At 47.8% G+C, this 21,360-nt stretch overlaps 1 protein-coding gene across 4 annotated transcripts in view; it reads right to left on the minus strand.

Annotated features, from left to right (window-relative positions):
• The window catches only part of TMEM269 (transmembrane protein 269), a 24,002-nt gene continuing 2,642 nt past the window's right edge, over positions 1 to 21,360 (minus strand). The window contains exons 1-5 of one of the 4 annotated variants that reach the window (XM_054512932.2): positions 11,779 to 15,887; positions 7,581 to 8,820; positions 6,827 to 6,970; positions 5,994 to 6,197; positions 1 to 2,745 (exon numbers count right to left, since the gene is read on the minus strand). In XM_054512932.2, coding sequence (XP_054368907.1) covers positions 2,618 to 2,745; positions 5,994 to 6,197; positions 6,827 to 6,970; positions 7,581 to 7,809 — 705 coding nt within the window. In that variant the 5' untranslated portion in view covers positions 7,810 to 8,820; positions 11,779 to 15,887 and the 3' untranslated portion in view covers positions 1 to 2,617. Of the gene's footprint in view, positions 2,746 to 5,993; positions 6,198 to 6,826; positions 6,971 to 7,580; positions 8,821 to 11,778; positions 15,888 to 21,360 lie in introns of those variants that run through there. The other 3 variants (XM_064589315.1, XM_064589314.1, XM_064589313.1) reach the window with 3 other exon arrangements.

Raw genomic sequence — 21,360 nt, forward strand, 5'->3', positions numbered from 1 at the left:
GTCAAATACATAAAAAAAATAAAAAATAAAAAATAAAAAATAAATAAAAAATAGTTTTAACCCTGAAAAGGTCTCAGGAACTCCAGGGGTCCGTAGACCACACTTCAAGAACTGTCGACCTTAAGCCTGTATTCACCTATGTCACTGGGTTGTATGAGGGATTAAGTGAAAGAGTAAAGTGCAAGAAACAATTCCTACACATAGAATAGACTAAATAAATGATAACTATTATTATTACTATTATTTTAAATGGCAAGGTATATAATGGGAAGGGAGGAAGTTTAGAGGAAGAGATCTTTTATTTAATACCTTTTACAGTCATTCCCTATTCTAGTTATTTTATGTGTCATCATATTTAATTCACAAAGCAACCCAGAGAGGAAGTAAATAACCCATTTTACAGTTAAGGAAGTGGGTTTAGAGAGATTAAACCTTTCACTCAAGTTCACAGAGCTAAAAAAAAAAAAAGTCAGAATTCTCAGTCACTTGACCCTGCTCACTGGGCACAGGTTAACTAAGAGGGGACTAGAAGGGAAATCTATACTCCATTAAGTTGAGAAGTAGCAGAACTGCCTTGAATCAAGAACTAAGCCCTCTGACTTCATGAACTCATCTGAGAAGTATATTTTTAGTCTCAGACTTGCAACTTGTTCCTGAGAGCTATTCTACATTAGAATATTATTTTATTTTAACATGTCCTATTTTAGCTATTCTATTTTTTAAGTTTTATTCCTAACTGAGGAAGTAAAGGCCTGCATCGTTAGAACTGGCATCCTGAGTTCCTGGAACAAGTGTGGAAGGGCAGCCTTACTTCCATGTATTGGGAAGGAAGCACATATCCCTCTGTTAAATCTAGAGGCTCTCAGCTGACCTATAACTATCATGCATCACTAACCCAAACTTTCGTCTGAGGCAATGAAGTATGAATTATTATTGTTACAGAGCACAATTTACATATCCGAATGGGTATTTTCCTTTTCAAAGCAGTCCTCTTAAGGGGTCCACATATTTCTTTTAACTCTGCTGCTGTGGCTCAAAAGTAGCGTGGAAGTCCTCTTTCGGAATTGCATCTTCCTCTTTGAATGTAGTTTCAGGTTTTAGAAGTAGCCAGAATCATTTGATGCCAAATCTGATAACTCATGTGGCTCAAAAGAGGACATCGTTGGCTAAATCTTCAGTAGTGGGTTCCTAGACTAGATCTGGTTGGTTCAGGATACAGTATTTTTTGAGCACCTACTATATCTAGGCACTGCGCTAAGTGCTGGCCTCTAAGAGCTTATGTGAACACAGTTCTCGAGCTGCATTTCCTAAATATTTTGATGAAGTGTAGCATCTCTGAAATGAGGGTATAGTACCAAAGGACAGCACATATTTGCATGTGTATGTAGGTATACATTTGTAAGATTCTTATTACATTATAGTAATCTTGTATATAACCCGCTAGAATGCACAGGGAAATCAATTCATCTACAAAGCAAACATTTTTGAGTACCAGGTGCTGTGGTAAGCAGCAGACATTTAAAAAAATGTAAACTGAAGGAGCCTAAAATCTGGTGGGACATAGACATATTCATCCACCCACGAAAAACATAAATGATATAACAGAGACATGGACAGAGAGCAGCAGGGACCAGGAGGACGCTATCCGTTCCTTTAAAGCCAGGTTGTAGCCATGTGATTCACTGGACTGTTATTTTTCAAAATCCAATTGTAGACTTAGTGCATATCTACCAAATACACTGTTCTGCAAACTTCAAGAAATTAGGTAAAAGGGCTCCGGCTCCACAGTTGAGGAAGGGGCCGAAGTAGCCACCAGTCCTTCGGTACACTGCCTAGAGATGGAAGGTGGTCCAGAGGCAGTGCTGGGCGTCGCTGCCTTCAGCCGGCCTCAATTCTTTGGGAGGGGCAGCTGGGAGGGTCCATACAATACTCTTTATTTTTACTCAATTTGGATTTTAGAATACGCAGTGGCATTTGAACATCTAGAGTTTAGTATTTTATCGTTTAGGAGAAAACCCGATGGAAGCCAGGGGATGCCCTCAAGCTGCCAGGGTGTCTAATCTCTTCACTGAAGCAAAAGGCAGAAGCTTGAACTGTTCAAGTACAGAATTTCAAGTTCCAAAATCCTACGTGCATTTACACTGGTCCATGTGATTGTCCTGTGATGAGCTCTACCAAGCAGAGCCTGCAAGTTGAAGAAACGCTTCAGTAAGCCCCACCTGCCACTGGAGCCTTAACCACCAGACCGGCCAAGCTGGAGACTAGACCAGTTCTACAGGCTTTCACTCCTTTCCAAGGGACTGACCTGAGTGCACAAGCGCCCCCAGCTGGTAACAGGGCTAGAACTCAGCCGGGCCCAACTGGAGCTTGGAAAACATTCTGTTCTATAGGATATAAACAGCTGTTGTCCCCAAGGGATCCCGAACCCTGAGCAAAGAGGAAGATGTGAAGGCCACTGGGCCTGCGGTGGGTTGCTCTGGTTCAAGGCCACACGTTATCTGGCACACAGGAGACGTGCGGACAAGGAAAGATTTAGTGAGGATAAAGCAAGGCTTGGCCCGACGTGCAGGCACGAACCCCAGAGGCCAGTGGCCGTGGGTAAAGCTGTTTAGTTTTCTCAGCACTGTAGCCTGAGACGCACTGCTTTGCCCCACAGAGCATCCGGAAAGAAGATGTAGGACAGCGACCACAACAGGCAGTAAAACGCAGTCAGAGAGAACGGAGACAAGAGCAGCATGATGGCACCTGGAAGAAAAAAGGCGAACACTCCGTTTTTATGAAGCCCTCCTTCGTGTATTTTCCATCCTCTTCTCTCCCATCCCCATCCTCCCATCCTTTGGTTTGTACTCGTGGTGCCGAAGAGACAAAAATCAATGAGACATGAGCCCTGCCCTTAAGGAAGTATTGTCTGTTTGTAACTAGATGATTATAATCGAACACAAGCTCAGGTTCCATTTTGTCGGATTCAGATCAGAAACCCAGTCTTAGCCGAGAATACATTTGAGTTGCCCAGGCCCCTTGTTATATATGATTGTGTCAAGTTTAACACGTGACAATGGCCAACACAATGTTACCCGTATGCAGAAGAACACAGCAGACCTGAGGCAGCTCTCCCTTGAAAGGCCTGCTTCTGCTTACCGGTTATTCCTGTCTGGAATCTGGGAACATGGCTAGTAACCAGTTCCCTATACCAGGATAGAACTTTCCCTCGTGGGCAAGAGTGGCTCACTGTGCTTAGATGGTGCTGAGATTGATTTCCTTCTGTGAAAATCTAGAATTTTGGTACTGCTAGGCCGAGGGTGCTGATGTGGCCAGCCCCCATGAAAACCTTGGGCACTGGGTCTCTACAGAGCTTCCAGCTAGATAAGACTTCATGAATGTTGTCACAATTTCATGCTGGGTGGCCCCAGAGGGGCCCAGATTTTGCCCCTTTCACCTTCCCTTTGCTGCTCTTGCCTTGTGTCCTCTTGCTGTGACAAATCTTAGCCATGAGTCTAACTATAGGCACCCTGTGAGTCCCTAGAGAATCAATGAACCTGGGGGTGGTCTTGGGGGACCCCCAACACATTTGAATCTCAGATTCACCACTGAAAGGCAGAAGGGCACCAACACTTGTGGGATATCTTCTTTGCATTAGACATCCTGCTAGGTATGTTACAAAGATTGTTCCATTTACATTTCAGAATAATGCTGTGATTCAGAATCAAGTCTGTTTTTCAGATGAGGAGACAGAGGGGATGTAACCTGCACGAGGTCTTGATTCAAACCCATGTCTGCTTTTGTAAAAAAAGTAGACACTTAGCCTCAGAGAGCTCAAAAAGAGGGTGGGAGAGTACAGGGCAACAGCAGGTCCATGGGGATAACCACCATGCATTCCTCAAGAGAAATCAGAACATTTGATCTGGCAGAAGACCACTTCTAAGGGCAAGAGGCAGTTACAGAAATGGATCGGAACTTTGGGATACTCAATATCTAAGAATGGTCATTGATCTGTTAAGGCAAGGAGACAATATTTTACTTGTCCTGGAAAATATGTGACATAAGGTCTCAGTAGCCACAGGCCAGCTTCTCAGAAGCTCTGTGGAGGAGATGGAACCTCAGTCTAAAAAGGGGATTGGGGCGCCCGGATGGCTCAGTGGGTGGAGCATGCAACTCTTGATCTCGGGGTTGTGAGTTCGAGTCCCACAGTGGATGTAGAGATGACTTAAAAATAAAATCTTAAAAAAAAATAAAATGGGGGCATCTGGGTGGCTCAGTCAGTTAAGGGTGCAACTGTTGATTTTGGCTCAGGTCATGATCTCAGGGTGGTGAGATCAAGCCCTGCACTGGGTTCCACACTGGGCGTGGAGCCTGGATAAGACCTCTCTCCCTCTCCCTCTGGTCCTCTCCCGCGTGCTCTTTCTCTCTCAAAAAACATTTAATAAATAAATAAGTAAAAAGGTGACTATCTGCACTCCAGGTAAGAGGAATATTAACAGTGGCCATTTTGAAATCTATCCAGTAGGGCTCTGGTATTAAATAGTGTCAAAATCTGTGAGGTGCAATTTCCTCCTTTACTCAGAGCCAAGACAATCCAAGGAAGGCTGAGGCCAAGCGTATGGTGTATTTTGAGGTGAGGGGATCAGTGGTATCTACAGGAGCAAAGAACATCATGGGAAACACTGTTGCTATGAGATAGGAGTGCAGGTGGAGCGAAGAAGGGGTCTAGAAGTTTCCATTTACAGGACACATCTGTGCCAGAGGATTGGTATACATTATCTCATTTAATCTCAAGAATCCTGAGGTAGGGATTAATGTCTTCATTTTGTAGATGAAGAAAACTGAGCTCAAAACAATGAGGTTATTAGCCCAAGTTCATGCAGTTAATACGGGCTGGCGGGTCTGTTTTCCTCCTTTGGTCAGTCTCCCGCCACCGAGTCAAAGTAGCCACTTAAAACTGCTGCTCAGAAATCCCTTCAGAGGCTTCCCATTTGCTGTTAGGATCAGCTCCCCAAAGCTGCCCATCTGGCAGCCTCGGCTTCTGTCCCTAGCGTCTCTCAGCAAGTTCCAGCCACACGGCTGCACGAATGATTCCAGCACCTTCTAGCTTAGAGCTGTCACGAAATACCATTTTCTCTTCTGAACTACCCCTCTCACCTACCTAGCCAGTCATCTTGCAGGTTGCTTTTTTTTCTTTTCCAGTTCCATAGAGATATCATGGACATATGACATTGTACTAGTCCAAGGTGTACAACATAAGGATTCGATATTCGTGTGACACCATCAGCAAGAAAGTCTAGTGAGCATCTGCCACCACACAGAGTTACATGTTTTCTTTTCTTGTGATAAGAACTTTTAAGCTCTCCTCTCCTAGCTACTTTCAAATATACGATATGGTATTGTTAACTGTGGTCACCATGCTGTCCCTTATGTCCCCAGGACTGACTTATAACTGGAAGTTTGTACCTTTTGACCACCTTCAGCCAGGTGAAGCAGCCTTTCCCCCCTTCAGGCCATTTCCGTCTAACTAGGTCCCCCTCCAACACCTTCTCAGAGCACCCTGTGCTTCCACAACACATCGCAACGATGCATTTCTAGTTATGTCTGTCATCATTTGGTTGGTGTCTGTCTCCCCTATCAGACTGTAAAGCCCGAGGTGGGAAGTGTTTGTCTAGTTTACCGATTTGGTTCTCAGCACCTGGCGTATGGCAGGTGTCCCCGATCGAACTTGACAACATTCAACAAACACTCACTGAGCAGCTACCCCGTGGTTGGCACAATCCTGGGTCCAGGGATTACTGCGTGCCTAACAGAGAGCTCTCTAGCCGGGGGCAGGTTTAGTGTGTGGAGACAATGAACAAGTAAAGGCATGCCAGATGATGGTAAACCCCATGCGGAAAGATAAAGCAGGGTGAGGCAGCTCGGGAAAGCTGGGGCGAGGTACGGGGCGGCAGGGAGCAGCAGGGATAATAAACAATCACTGGTGACATTTGCGGGCAGCCATTTTCACTCACCTCCCAGATAAACCAATTTTTTCCAGTTCTCAGACTCCAGGATTTCATCGTGTGGGTAGTAGCTCTGGTCCATCATGAATAGAATCATAAGTGAGGCCATGCAGGAGAGAATGAACGTGTTGCCTTTGGTCAGAAGGGAGGTGGAGGCTAAGACACAGGAAGCATAGCGGCAGGGTAGACCCCTGTACGTGAGCTGAGCGTCTGCTGGAGAAAGAAGAGCCAGGCATTAGCTGCTTCCCACGGCTCTAACGCTGTCTCCCCCGAAGCAAGCCCCTCTCGTTGGGTCTTCCCTTCCCCACGTTCCAAATCCCCCTCCTTGCAGGGCAGTGGCAGGCTGTAAAGCATGTAGTCATTCACAGAGAGGACTTGGCACCAGATCCCCACGGGGAAGCAGGCTGCCAGGACCAGGCGGGGACCCCGGCCCCGAGGACGGCTCTGTAGAAGGGTCTCCTGAGGTCGTCTGGTCTGCATCTGCCCTCCCTTGCACTGGGAACTTGGGCAAGGCAACTGCCTTCAACAGAGCTCCGTTTCTCCATCTGTTGTGGAAAACTGGAGGATGACCTCTGGTTCTAGATTCTGTGGGTCTCTGTGCACCCTCTAAAGGTCACACGATAAGAAAAAGGCACAGCTGCTCAGAGAACCCCGGGACCCTGCCCCCAACCAGGGCTCTGCTGGTGCAGCCTGCAGCCTTCAGTGGGCCTGGGACGCAGGAGAAGGAAGAGGGACTCCACAAAGGAGGGGGAGAGTCAGTCACTGCCCCCCTGGCTTCTGGCTCCCACTGGTTCCCCCTCCCTGGCTCCCGACGCTCAGCTACAAAGCTGGGGATCACTCACCAGTTGAATAGAAACACAGGCGGAAAGTAGCAGCTAACACATAGATGACAGCCAGGAACCCACTCAGAGGCCCATCCACGCCAAGGAGCAGGGCCGAGGCCAGGCCGAAGGTGGTGAAGATCGCAAAGTCATTCAGCTCCACTCCTGCTCCGGAAGGCCAAGGTTAGAACTTACACTCATTTGTCTCGCACCTTAGTCCGCTCTGGTGGGGGAGCTGCATGGTGCCAAGCAGGGTCTGAGGTCCCAGCGAGCCACAGCTGCTCGCCCGGGGGATCAAAGACAGGGGCTCCTCCTGGCTCTGCCTCATGCTGACCCTGCGGCCTTAGACAGGTCTTCCCCTCTCGGGTCTTACTTTCCCACCCTTTAGCTTCCAGGACTGGGACGACAACTGGATGCAAATTGACAAGCTAGGGAACCCTTTTTTCAAGCACAATCTTACACGAAAACAGTTCCTTGTATTTTGAACCAGCGGCTCGGCCACCACCACCTCAGCCACCACCCCACTCCTGATCCCTGGATCGGCCCCAGTGGGGAGGCCAGGGCAAGGACGGCTGAAGCTAACAAGTGAGCCAGCGGGGGGCTAGCTCTAGACTGTTGGGCTCCCGGACGGCTCTAGGGCTGCTTCTGCCATCCTTGGAGGGTTGTGAACAGGAGTGGTGACCGATGGAGGCCTGTTGGATGTTAGAGGGGGGAGGGGGGGTCTGAGATGGGGGCTCCTGGGGTCAGGGATCAGGGGTCTGAGGCCTGGACTCACCTGACTTGGAGCAGAGGCTGAGGTGTCTGGTTATTGCCCCAACTGCCATGTCTAACAGGAAGCTGATCAGAAGCATCCAGGAGGCACAGTGGCTTCTCCTAAAGTGTATGGCAGCGGGCCCAAATAGGACGGCTCCTTCATGGCCTCCACCGGCCAACCACTCCACATACCCCCAATACACCAACACACTTCCTACACTTGCACACGGGCACACACCCCTGCCCTGCATGTCCCCACACTCATGTTCTTTCTGAAATACACTGCTTTATACACCACACACACACACACACACACACACACACACACACACACACACACCCCTGCCATACTCTCAACCCACAGTCTTAAAGGGGTGCCTGGAGTGCCATAGATAATCAGTAAGGTCCCTTCCAGCGCTAAGTCCCAGGCATATCTGAGGGCACAGGAGTCCTCTGTTTTAGCCCAGCCTTTGCAACCATCTCACTGTGGATTCTCAGAGAAATCCCTCCCTGCATCTCTAGGCCTCTCTTCCTCCATCTGTAAAATGAGGGGTTTGTGCCAAATGACTTAATAGATATAGGCCTATCTAGATGATCTATTTCTCCTAGGGCAAGTTTTGGTAACTTATGACTTACAGAATTGGTCCATTTCATTTAGGCTATCAGATTTATAGAGTTGTTCATAATATTCCTTTCTCATACTTTTAATGTCCATGGGATCAGTAGTGATGGCTCCTCTTTCATTTCTGATATTGGTATTTTGTGTCTTCTCTTCTTTTTTTTACTTTTCTTGGTTAGCCCGACTAGAGGCTTGTCAGTTTAATTGGTGTTTCCGAAGAATCAGCTTTTGGTTTCATTGGTTTTCTCTACTGATTTTTTATTTTCAATTTCATTGATGGCTGCTCTCATTTTTATTATTTCTTCTCTTCTGCTTACTTTGGATTTAATTTGCATTTCCCCTCCTAGTTTGCTAAGGTAGAAATCTTACATTATTGATTTTGTATCTCCCTTCTTTTCAGTTTTTCTAAGACTTTTTTTTTTTGGAGAGATTTTAGGTTTACAACAAAATTGAAAGGAAGCTACAGAAATTTCCCATATGCCCCCTGCCCCCACATATGCATAGCCTCCCACATTGGCAACATCACTCACCAGAACAGTACATTTAGATTCTTCGTACATACAAAGGATGAAACTCCACTGACACATCATAGTCACCCGAAGTCCGTAGATTACCTTAGGCTTCACTCTTGGTGTTGTATATTCTATAGTTTTGGACAAATGTGTGATGACATGTATCCATCATTATAGTATCATGCAGAGCATTTCCACTGTCCTAAAAATCCTCTATGCTCTACCTATTCATTTCCCCCCACCCGCCCCTGTCAACCACTGGTCTTTTTATTGTCTTCAGAGTTTTGCCTTTCCAGCGTATCATATCATATTACTGTAATCATACAGTATGTAGCATTTTCAGATGGGCTTCTTTCACTTAGTAATATGCGCTAAAGATTCCTCCATGTCTTCTCATGGCTTGATAGCTCTTTTTTTTTTTTTTTTTTTTTTAGCACTAAGTAACACTGTTTGGAAATACCACAGTTTATTCATCTGTTCACTTACTAGAAGATATCTTGGTTGCTTGCAAGTTTTGGCAATTATAAATAAAACATCATAAACATCCAATTGCAGGTTTTTGTGTGGACATAGCTTTTAACTCATTTGGATAAATAGCAAACAGTGTGATTGCTGGATTATATGGTAAGAGTATGTTTAGTTTTGTAATGAACAGCCAAATTGTCTTCCAAAGTGGCTGCACCATGTTGTATTCCCACTGTTGCTCCACACCCTCGCCAGCATTTGGTGTTATCAGTATTCTGGACAACTGGTTTGGCTAATAAGTGTGTAGTGGTATCTCATTGTTATTTTAATTTGCATCTCCCTGATAACATATGGTGTGGAGCATCTTTTCACATGCTTATTTGCCATCTGTAGATCTTCTTTGGTGAGGTGTCTGTTAAGGTCCTTGGCCCATTTTTTAATTGTTTGTTTTCTTACTGATGAGTTTTTAAGGTTTGTCTATTTTATAGTACCTTATCAGATGTACCTTTTGCAAATACTTTCTCCCAGCTTACAGCTTGTCTTCTAATTCTCCTGACGTTGTCCTTCACAGAGCAGTTTTCTTTTCCAGTATATGCATTCAATGCTATACATTTCCCTCTAACTACTGCTTTTACCGCATCTCACAAATTTTGATAAGTTGTACTTTCATTTTCTTTTGGTTCAAAACACTTTTCTTCTTTAATTCATGTATTATTTAGAATTGTGTTGTTTAACCTCCACATATTTGGGGATTTTCTAGTTATCTTTCTGTTACTGATTTCTACTTTAATTCCATGTGGTCTAAGGGCATACTTCATATGATTTCTATTCTTTTAAATTTAAATTCAGTCTTATAGCCTGAATGAGCAAAGAGAAGAATGTGTATTCTGCTGTTACTGGATAAAATATTCTATAAACGTCAATTAGATCCAGTTGATTGATGGTGCAGTTCAGTTCAACTATCTCCTTCCTGATTTTCTGCCATTCGGATCTGTCAATTTCTGATAGAGGGGTGTTGAAATATCCAACTATGATAGTGGATTTATCAAGTTCTCCTTGCGGTTCTATCCATTTTCATCTCACATATTCTGATGCTCTAAATGATTTCTAAGATCTCTTGCAGACCCTACATTTGAGGATTCTGCATTGCAGTCCAACACATGCTCCCAGACTGCTCTGAAAGCAGCCACCGCAGTCTCAGGCAAGGCTGCCCCAGCCTGCCATTCCTGAGTCTACACCTTGGTTGCAGTGTTTGGATGGCCAAGCAGAAGCAGAGAGCCTGACCCCAGACTTCAGCTGTCTCTAAACCACCTCAGCACTACCTTCCTTTAGATCCATACCTATGTGTCTACAGGGAACTGGGTTCACCATTGTGCCATAAAAATTACACTCCCAGAAGATTAGACTGAACTAAAAAGATATTTTCTGTTGCAGGTGTGATCTACTGTATAAGACTCCACAAATCCAGACTTAGAGAATCATAAAATTTTCAAACTGGAAGGGAACTCAAACATCACCAGGTAAGATTATCTTAAATTATGGATGAGAAACTGATCCAGAGAAGTCACATGCTGATGGTTATAGAGAATAAAACAGTTAGGAGGAGGATACCTACATTATAAAGGATTTCTCTTTAAAGAATTGATTTGCCAAGGCATCGAAATATGATTCAATTATAGAAGTATAATTTGCTTACAATATATAATTTGCTTTGCTTTTTAGGGGCCCATATACATGTCTCAGATTTTCCACAATAGTGCTAATTGTAAATATTCCCCACATCATATGTTCTAATTTAAGAATAAAAAATTTTAGGGGTGCCTGGGTGGCTCAGTCGTTAAGCTTCTGCCTTCGGCTCAGGTCATGATCCCAGTGTCCTGGGATCGAGCCCCACATCGGGCTCCCTGTTCAGCGGGAAGCCTGCTTCTCCCTCTCCCACTTCCCCTGCTTGTGTTCCCTCTCTCGCTGTGTCTCTCTCTGTCAAATAAATAAAATATTAAAAAAAGGGCGCCTGGGTGGCTCAGTTGGTTAAGCGACTGCCTTCAGCTCAGATCATGATCCTGGAGTCCCGGGATCGAGTCCCGCATCGGGCTCCCTGCTCAGCAGGGGGTCTGCTTCTCCCTCTGCCCTCTGCCCTCTTGTGCTCTCTGTCTCTCATTCTCTCTCTTTCAAATAAATAAATAAAATCTTTTTAAAAAAATTTAAGAAATAAAATAAAATAAAATATTAAAAAAAAAAAGAATAAAAAATTTTGAATGGTAGCCTGCCTACCATTAAGTAGGCAGGATTAAGTGAGGGCCACCAGAACAGAATCTCTTCATTTTTCTCATAAAAACCATTCTAGACTGCCATAGCTGGAAGGAACTATGGAGATCACGGTGCAAGCTCCTTGTTTTAGAGATGGGGAAACCAAGGCTCAGGGATATGACCTAGCCAAAGTCACATGTCAGGTTGGTGGTAGAACTGAGGCTAAGATCTTGGCCCCTTGACTCCCAACCCACTACACCTTCTCCTGCCCCTGGTTGATCCTGTGCCTCAGTGCCTGGCTCGCTAGGCTCCCCGCTCCTTCCCTCATGCCACTGACTCCAGCTCTTGGCTAGGAGCTTGCTGGGCCCCAGACCTACTTGCAGAAGCTGCAGAAGATGGAGAAGAGCCCCAGGATCAGGTTGGCCAGGGACAAGGCATTGGTAACGTCCTTCCAGGAAAATTCGTTCATCTGGGGACAGCTCTGGTTGTTGGTCAGGAAGAAACTGGTGCAATGATCTGGGGCTCAGGGGAGAGGGGTAAGGGTTCCCAACGTCAAAGAGTCCCAAAAGAGGCTCCCAGGGACCAGGCAGTTCCTGTTCGCCGGACCTCATCCCAGGACTGCACCCTCCCAACACTGTTTCACTGTCTGGAATAAGAGAGACAGGAGGCAGATGGAGGAGACCAGGAGGCAAAGACAAAGGTGCTGAGGATGAGCATCTTGGGGAAGCACAACAGCAAAGCAAGTGAGGCCGCACAACCAATTGACTGTACCCCTTGCCATAGTGCGGGCCTCCCTCCAGCCCATGTGGTGACTCTTCTGGTACCCCCATGGCCCAGGGGACAAGGGGTATGGACCCTTCCCCCATCGGAGAGATGAGCCTTTTGTCATAGGTAAGCCCTTGTTAAAACAATTACGAAGTTACAGGGCGCCTGGGTGGCTCAGTCATTAAGCGTCTGCCTTCAGCTCAGGTCATGATCTCAGGGTCCTGGGATCGAGCCCTGCATTGGGCTCCCTGCTCAGTGGAAAGCCTGCTTCTCCCTCTCCCGCTCCCCCTGCTTGTGTTCCTGCTCTCGCTGTGTCTCTCTCTGTCAAATAAATAAATAATCTTTAAAAAAAAAAAGAAAAGGAGAAAAAAAAAATTCTTTGGGGCACCTGGGTGGTTCAGTCATTAAGCGTCTGCCTTCAGCTCAGGTCATGATCCCAGGGTCCTGGGATCGAGTCCCACATCGGGCTCCCTGCTCGGCGGGAAGCCTGCTTCTCCCTCTCCCACTCCCCCTGCTTGTGTTCCCTCTCTCGCTGTGTCTCTCTCTGTCAAATAAATAAATAAAATCTTTAAAAAAAAAAAAAAACAATTACAAAGTTACTTTCAATACTTTTTTATTCCCGTGAGGTGAGCCCCAGAGGAATAAAAAAGAACCCTGGGAAGGGGTAACCCCCCACCCCCCAGGAATAGCCCAGGGGGTGAGAGGCTCCCTGAGGGGTAGAAAGCACAGAAGAGACCGCCATGGAGTCAGCCTCCTTTGTTCCGCAAGCCATACTCACTCCCTCAGGACAGGGCTGCCGCTGGAGTGCCCCAAGGTCCTGCTTCTGACGGGCCCCAACCAGAACAGCAGGCCCAGCTCCCACAGGGGAAGAGGTGAGACACAAGAAATGAACATGGACAGCACGGAATAGTTCACAAGCACCTTCCACTATGTTCTCGCTCCTGATCCTGACGACCTCAGAAGATGGTGCTATCATGATTTTATGAATGAGAAAACTGAGGTTCAGAGAACTGGGACATTGGCTCAAAGTGACGTGCTAGGTGAGTAGAAGGTAATCCCGCTGCCAGGTTCTCAATCTGGTGCTTCCTTGGCTGGGGGCCCAGCTCTGGGCAGGAGGAGGTTTGTGGGGTAGGAGACCGAGGAGGAGCTCAGTTGGCCAGCCCTGCAGGGCAGCATCAGCCTCCCCCTCTGGTAGCAGCCCTGCCCGGGGGCTCCTCACGCCTCCCAGCCCCTCAGGGCTATGGGCAATGGGTTGGCCCAGCCCGTTTTCACAGCCTGGCGGGCTCTGCTCTTCCTCTAAGACCAAACATGCACTCCGTACAATAGACTGCTTGTGACATGAAGTCTCTTTTGGAGGAAGAGCCCCAGGGCTTTCTGGAACAGGGAAGCCCCGCTGGTTGCTGCAAGCTGCTACCCACAAACAGTAATCCTGCCCCTGAATGAAATACACAAGTTCCAAGGTATTTTCATGGCCACTTCCTCATTTAATCCTCATTTGAGAGGGGAGGAAGCTGAGCCTCTTCCTCCTCTCAGCCAGTGTCTAGCCCCAGGCCCCTCTGGTCTGGGCCAGAGTTAAGACAAATTATGGTCCTTTCCCATAAACCCGTCCACCAAGATATCAGAGGCTGGGAGGGGCTGGGCTTGGAGTTTGGAACTGGGCAGGGTTCATGGGGCTCACTCCTCCCCCAGGCCAGTCTCATTCACCAAGGCCATCAGGACTCCTGAGACCCTCTCAGACGTCAGGGCCCCTCCAAACCTAAGACAAGAAGAATGCTGGCTGAGAAATCGGAGAGGGGAGGGGAGCCAAGGGCTGGCTGCCTACTTCCTCCCCAGGAGTCCCCCCTCCCAGGCTCTCCTGGGCCTCAAGGCTCACTCCAGCAAGACCAAACACCTCTGTGCCCAGCCCAGCCCACCCCTGCCTGGAGGGCAGCACGCCAGCATCTCTGCCCCTCAGAGGTAGTCAGCACATACCTGGGGCATTTCTACCAATCACCAGACACACCTCATCTGCACTACTTCAGTTATTTTTTAAATTAACGATCAATTATCTACTATATCATCCCTTTCATTCAGGAAGCACTTTCACATCTGTGGTTTCCATTGGCCCCGTGAGGTCGGCCAGATGAGGGTCACTACCCCTACTCGCAGGGTAAGGCAAAGAAGACGCAGAGAGGGGAAGAGCCTTGCTCAAAATCACACCAGAAGTGGCAGATCAGGACTTACAACGTCACCTTAAATGTTCTTTCCCCTTACTCTGCACTCTGCTGTCTACCAACCAACAGGCCTGAGCACTGTATTCTCCCTAAGCTCAGACTAAGCTAGGTGCTGGGGAAAACCTTCATGGAATGTCCAGTCTACCCAAGGAAACAACACTCATGCATGTGGAGATTCCCGGACTCTTCATCTTACAGGTGAGGAAACTGAGTTTTCAAGATAGTCAAGCGACTTGTCCCAGTGAATGATGGAGCCAGGATTTGAATTGGGCCTCCTCTTTCCCAATTAAATGACATTGTCAGCATACAGCACGGGTCCCGGGTGTGAAAGAATGTGGACCTCAGAGTAAGGGCTCTAGAAATCCAGAGAAAAAAGGAGCAATCCATTCATTCAGCAAACATTTGGTCACGAGCAAGATTCACCGCCTGGTGCTTGGCACACGGAGAAGATTAAGACCTGGTCTCATGTCTCAAGGAGCTCAGTAGAGCAGAGGTATTCAACTGTTCACAGAAAAGGGGAGGTGACCAGGCTGCCAGGGGAACATAGAAGAAGGGTCCAGCCTGACAGGGGGCTTAGAGAAGGCTTCTCGGGTGAGGGGGTCCGAGGCGAGGCGTTGCTGGGCAGTGGCCTGCAGGACTAGATCATGTCACTACCCCATTTTGTGCAAGCTGTCCATGGCTTCCCAGGCACCCAGGATGGAGTCCATCTCCTTCCTTTGGTGTACCAGCCCTTACGATGAAGCTGGCTCTCCCTCTGCTCTCAGGGAAGCCTGACCGCCCCCACCCCAGCCAGGCGCCCCTCTACACTGCCGCATCTCCGTGTGCTCACCATGTGACACCGGGCACTCTGCATTGGCACGGCCTATCCTGTCTTCCTCCTCTACTACAGGGGAAGCAACTTGAGCGCAGGCTGTGGTCCCCTGTGCCCAGCACGAGGCCTGACAATAGAAGTTGTTCGATGATTGTTAAGTTAGTAGAGGATGTCACTCTGGGGCTTCCCCAAGATCCTCTCACTGCACCAAGTCACATCTCTCCCCTGCCAGAGCCTGTTCAGTCCGTCCTCCAAGAAGCCTTCTCAGATGAACTGTCAACAATCCAGACCCTCAGCACACCCAGCATCTACCCAACGCTTAGGATCTTCCATTTACTCATTTTTAAATGCATGTGTTGATGCCTGCTCCGCGCCGGGACTGCGTTCTGGGGGCAGAGAGAACAAGAGCTAGGCTGCATCCTCAAGAGGCAAGGAGTCTGGCAGGGGAGGCGGATCCGGGTAGGGAAATGCAGGCAGTGTGGCAAAAGTCACGCTGCACAGGGGCTGGTCGCAAACTAGAGCGGGCATGCGCTCCTGGGACACCCGGCGCAGCCACGGCAGTTAGAGATGCCCCCACGCCCAGCCCTGCGCCACTCCCGCCACAGACAGCCCCACCCCACCCCACCCCCGCCGGCGTCCCGGCCCCGCGGGGCTTCCGCACCAGCCCTGACACCGCCCCGCGCCCAGAGATGGAAGAGAGGGAGCCAGGCTGGCCTCCAGGACCGCTCCACCGCCTCCCGCGGGGCGGGGGGGCTGGTCGCTGACAGCACTCTGGGGAGGGAAGCACTCTGGGGAGGGGCATGCGCTGCCTCGGATGCCTACCTGGGGACCAGACATTCCTGGGTGGGGTGAGGGCAGCGCTCTTAACCCGCTTCCTGTGCGGTGGAGCAGGCCAGCCGGGGCCTGGGGGAGCAGCACGGGTCCCAAGCCTCTCACCCCTGGCTCTTAGCTCACAATCCCTGAGAGGTAGGGGAGGGGCTGTGGGGGGAGCTCTAGTTGGCAGAAAGGGGGACTTCAATTTACAAAGGAGCCTAGGCCACCCTGGGGGCGCCTTGGGGAATGGAGGGGTCTGGGAGGAGGGGACTGGTCTCTCTCCATCGTGGCCGGCAAGGGAAGGCTGGGGGCGGGGGGTTAAGAGACCACAGTGCAGGGCGTGTGGGAGGTGGGCTGCGAGGGCTTTGGGGAAGATGGGGCTGTAAAGGATGGCTGGGGTCCAGACTGTGAAGGGCCCCCAGGTCAGGGCTTTTGCTGTTTGGTTCACTGCTGTATCTTTGCACCTATAAGAACTGCTTAGGCATATGGTAAGTCCCCCCCATCCCACCCCAGTATTTGTCGGGTGAATGACAAAGCGAGTAATTTACACTCAGTCCTGAAAATAGTTTAAAGCAGAGAAGTGACATGGTCAGTTTGGTTTAGAAAGACGATTCTGGCAGCTAGTGTGGAAGAAGGCTCTGTAATACTGCAGGAGAAATGAGGCAGGCCGGAGCAGGGACATATTGCTGGACGGCAACAGAAGGGAATGGGAGGAAGGAGCCAGACTAGGAGCCATTGTGAAAAGCATCCCAAGGGTGTGGGAGAGAAATGAGAGGGAGAAGGTAAGAAGAGCCTCTCTGAGGGTCTCAATGTGGCAGCCGGATGAATAGTGTGCTACAGAAAGAAAGAAGCTTGTTAGTATTGGGTAGGTTCCCAGACACAAGTTCTGATACCTGCCCCACATCCTCCCACCTGCCCTAATGCCGAGTTAGAGCGGCAGTGGCTTCCAGGACCCCACAGGAGAATATGCAAGAGAAGGGGTGGAGTTGGGTGGTCAGGTGACACTTTGCTTCTGTTAGGAACCAGTAGGGGAAAGAGGAGCGAGCCCTGAGTGGCAACTAGCCACTTGCGCTGTGCTCGGTGCTTTACGGACATCATCATCATCATCTTACTGGACGTTCTCAAATGCCCTCGACATTAGTATTAGCATTCCTATTCTCCAGAAGAGGAAATGGAGGATTTGTTGATTTTCATAATTGATGGAGCTGAGACCTAAACACAGTCCAACACTAAAGTCAGACCTAAGGTGTCTGAGAAACTAAAAGAGAAAACGAGGTTGCAGGCAACAAGTCCAGGAGTCAGGTCAGCTTCCTTCTATCCTTTGTCTTTACCTTAATTTGTCCATACCACATGGACCATTCATGGCAGATTAAAAACTACGGCATACTAATTCTACTGCTGGCTTTAACTCTTGACCAGACTCATGCTGGAGCTCTAACACTACCAGATGTGGAAATCTGAACGGGTTACTTTGCTTTCCTGAACCTATTTCCTAATCTGTAAAATGGGATTGTTGAGTGAACTAAACGATGTGCTCAGCACAGAGTAGAAGCTCAATCATTATCATCATTATTATTATTCTAAGGACACGATCATGCCTCTGTTAGCCTGGACATCCCCAAGGATTCCTTCTGAAGAGGGAGAGGAAGCAGGGGTAGCTACAAAAGACACGTGTCCCCATCCGTCAGAAGTTTCCAGCTTCCTCCTATTCTGGATCTCACAAGGAAGTAGAGAACAAGAACAGTACAGTTAGACTGTCTACGCTTGTGCTAATACGGTAGCCACTAGCCACGCATGGCCCTGAAGCACCTGGAGTGTGGCTAGTCTGAACTGAGATGTGCTGTAGGTGCAAAGTGAACACCAGAGTTTGAATACTTAGTTCAAATATACATATAAAATAACATGTATGTTATTATTAAGCTAGTGAGCCAGCAGCATAGGAGTGGTATGTGATCCCTGGGGATGGATTAGATCACCTAGCAGAGAGAAAGAAAAGAAGGCTAAGGGATAGGCCCCAGAGCAATCCAAAAGCCAGGTGTCAGGAGACAGAAAAGGTGTAGTCAGCAAAGTAGGAAAAAAAGCAAGAGATGCTAATATCCCACATCAAAATGAAGAAAAAAGCTTTCAAGTAAAGGGTGGTCCATGGAATCAAAAGCTTCTTTAGTTGTTTAGTATTATCTGCTGAAATGTTAACATTTAGGATATACCGGGTGAGATAAAATGTATTATTAAGTTCACCTGTTTGTATTTTTTAAGGTAGCTACTAAAAATTTCCAAGTCATACGTGTGGCTCACACGATATTTCCATTAATGCCACTGACTTAGATCCCTTCCAGGATATAAGTACATAGACATAGATGTCCATCCATTCATACATTCTTAGAGTATTTATTATGCGCCAGGCACTGGTTCAGGTGCTAGGAATAGAGCAGGAGACAAGACGGACACTGTTTCTGTCCTCGCAGAACTTACACTCAAGTGTGGGGGAAAGGCAACAAATAAGGTCTGCTCGTGAAAAGGGTGATGGAAAACAAAGCAGGATGAGCCGTCACTTGGATGTGAGAGGAGTTGGGATTTCTGACAGGGTTGTCAGTGAAGTGATATGCGAGCAGCGACCTAAAGGATGAGAAGCCACAAACCAGGCAACGATCTTGGGGGCAGTGTTCTAGGCAGGAACAGCAAATGGAGAGCCTCCGAAGCAGAAATGAGCTTGATTTGTTAAACAGACAAGGTCATCGGGAACAGGGCGAGTACAGAGAACGGTGGATCACATAGAACCTTGGCAAGAGGCTTGGATTCTATTATAAGTGTAATGAGAAATTCTTGGGTCATTTTTATGGAGCGGGGTTATGACCCGAATTCTCTTTGTGAAGGACAATGCTCCCAGTCTCTGTGGGGCTAGACTGAAGCAGGGTGAGAACGGGGGCAGGGAGGTGAGCTGGGAGGCCGCTGCACTAGTCCAGGCCAGAGACAGCGGTGGTCTGGCCCGAGGGGTCAGGGTGGAGGCGGTGAGAAGCTGTCAGATTTGGGATATATTTTGAAGACAGCTGAGAAGACTTGCTGACTGGTGTGGGAAGAACAAGCAGAATCGAGGATGACTTCGACTTCTGGCCTCAAAAAACAGAGGGAGCTAGGTGTTGATGGCAGTACAAGGGCTGGTGATGAAACACGTCTGGGGCAGAATTCAAGGCTTCGGTTTGGACACGTTAGGGTTGTAATGACGTCAAGTGAGGCTGTTGATAAACAAGCCTGCATGAAGCTGGGGAGAGATCAGGCCTGGAGGCAAGCTAGTGAGCCAGCAGCATAGGAGTGGTATGTGATCCCTGGGGATGGATTAGATCACCTAGCAGAGAGAAAGAAAAGAAGGCTAAGGGATAGGCCCCAGAGCAATCCAAAAGCCAGGTGTCAGGAGACAGAAAAGGTGTAGTCAGCAAAGTAGGAAAAAAAGCAAGAGATGCTAATATCCCACATCAAAACGAAGAAAAAAACTTTCAAGTAAAGGGTGGTCCATGGAATCAAAAGCTTCTTTAGAAATAATTACTCCAGGCACTTAGTGGCTCCTTCCTCCCAAGCTGCGGCTCCTTATGGGGATGAACCCTATCTTGTGCATGAGGGTTTTTCACAGGCTTTAGTGCCGGAAACACGGGCTCCACTGCTTAGGAGTTGTGACCTTAGGTAAGTTACTTATCTTCTCTGGGCCTTGATATACATCCCCTCCATGCTCATCACTACACACCCAAGTGAACGACTCCAATAGCATCCCATAAGCACATCTACCTCTGTCACTTTTAACTTCCTTACACCTCTATGTTGGGATCCCCTAGGACTGGTTATGGTTAGACTTGAATCAAACAGGACTGTTTGATCTATATAACCATGGGCCTGTTGCTTAATTTTTGGGTTCCTGCTTTCTAAAACAGAGATACTGTTGGTGCCTGGGTGGCTCAGTCGGTTAAGCATCTGTCTCTGGCTCAGGTCGTGATCCCAGGGTCCTGGGATCGAGCCCCATGTCAGGCTCCCTGCTCTGTTGGGAGTCCACTTCTTCCTCTCCTTCTACCCTTAGCCCTGGCTTGTGCTTGTTCTCTCGCTCTCGCTCTCGTGCTCTAATAAATAAATAAAATCTTTTAAAAAAATAAAACAGAGATACTATATACCTCATAGATGGTTATGTGAAAATTAAATCAGATAATGGATATGCTTGGCAGAATAAATGCTCACTAAGCACTATTTATCATCTTTGTATCTACACCACCAATACTCTCAATGCCTGTGGACTGACAGATAACTTGAGAAGGTAAGGACACAGCAGACCCTCCTTCCAGACAGCTAGCATGGAGAAAGGGAGGTGCGCTCAGCTGCTACTCACACCCAATGAACCTGGACAGGGCTGGCATGGTGGGCTAATAAAGAAAATATAGATTGCTTATCCTTCTGGGAATACCAGGGACGTCTCCCCCTTTCATATTTTGCTGAGTGGATCCCCACCATCCGTATCAGCATTCAAGCCAGAAATCCAAGCATTATCTGAGAGTCTGTCTTCTCACTCAACCCTTGCCATCTTATTAGTTAACAAGATGCACTCTATTGTAGCTTCAAAATGCCATACTTCATCAGATCCAAGATACCAACCGTTATAAGACACGTAAGACACACCATTATGTTATATAGTTCTAAGAAAGGAAAAAATGCTGCCACTTAAACTGTGACGTGCCACTCACTTTTAGAAGCATCCCAGTTCCAGAGATATTAAAATGTGGGGGAAGAAGAGTACGTCTTACAATTGATGAGGTTGTACCTCTCATTCCATCACTGCTACCTTAGCTCAGACCTCATCATCGCTTGCCTAGACTAGGGATGGAAGCTCCTACTTGATCATCTTCCCTCCACTTGTCCTCTGATGCCAAAAGAGGTTTATACAAGGCCAATATTACCAACTCCCACCCCAAATCTTTCAATTACGTCTTCTCCCATAGCCCCTGGCCCACATTCTTCACTTTAAATTGGCTGCAATTCCCCAGATGTTATATTGCTTCTAGTCTGGAATCGCTTTTCCTCCCATTCTTCATCTGCTTACCTCCTAGCTATTAGAAGTAAGAGTTCTTTAGCCAGGGCATACCTCACTCCAGCCCTCCTGCCTGCTGGGACTGGTTTGGTTAATACAGCTTGTTAAATGGATATCCCTTTCTTCACTCACAAATAAATTCCATCCAAAAATGAACCCTACTCCAAACTCCAAAGACAATTTTCCTATAGAGGACAGTTGGAGTCTCCAAACAAGCTCTAACTCTTGTTTCTTTTTCAACACCTACGTGGGTGTCTGATCTTCCAAGAAGTCTTCCCAAATTCTCCAGTCTGAG

The sequence above is a fragment of the Mirounga angustirostris genome, unplaced genomic scaffold, assembly GCF_029215605.1.
Source record: "Mirounga angustirostris isolate CCGP_5_RB_7025 unplaced genomic scaffold, mMirAng1.0.hap1 SCAF_4, whole genome shotgun sequence".
Taxonomy (NCBI): Eukaryota; Metazoa; Chordata; class Mammalia; order Carnivora; family Phocidae; genus Mirounga; species Mirounga angustirostris.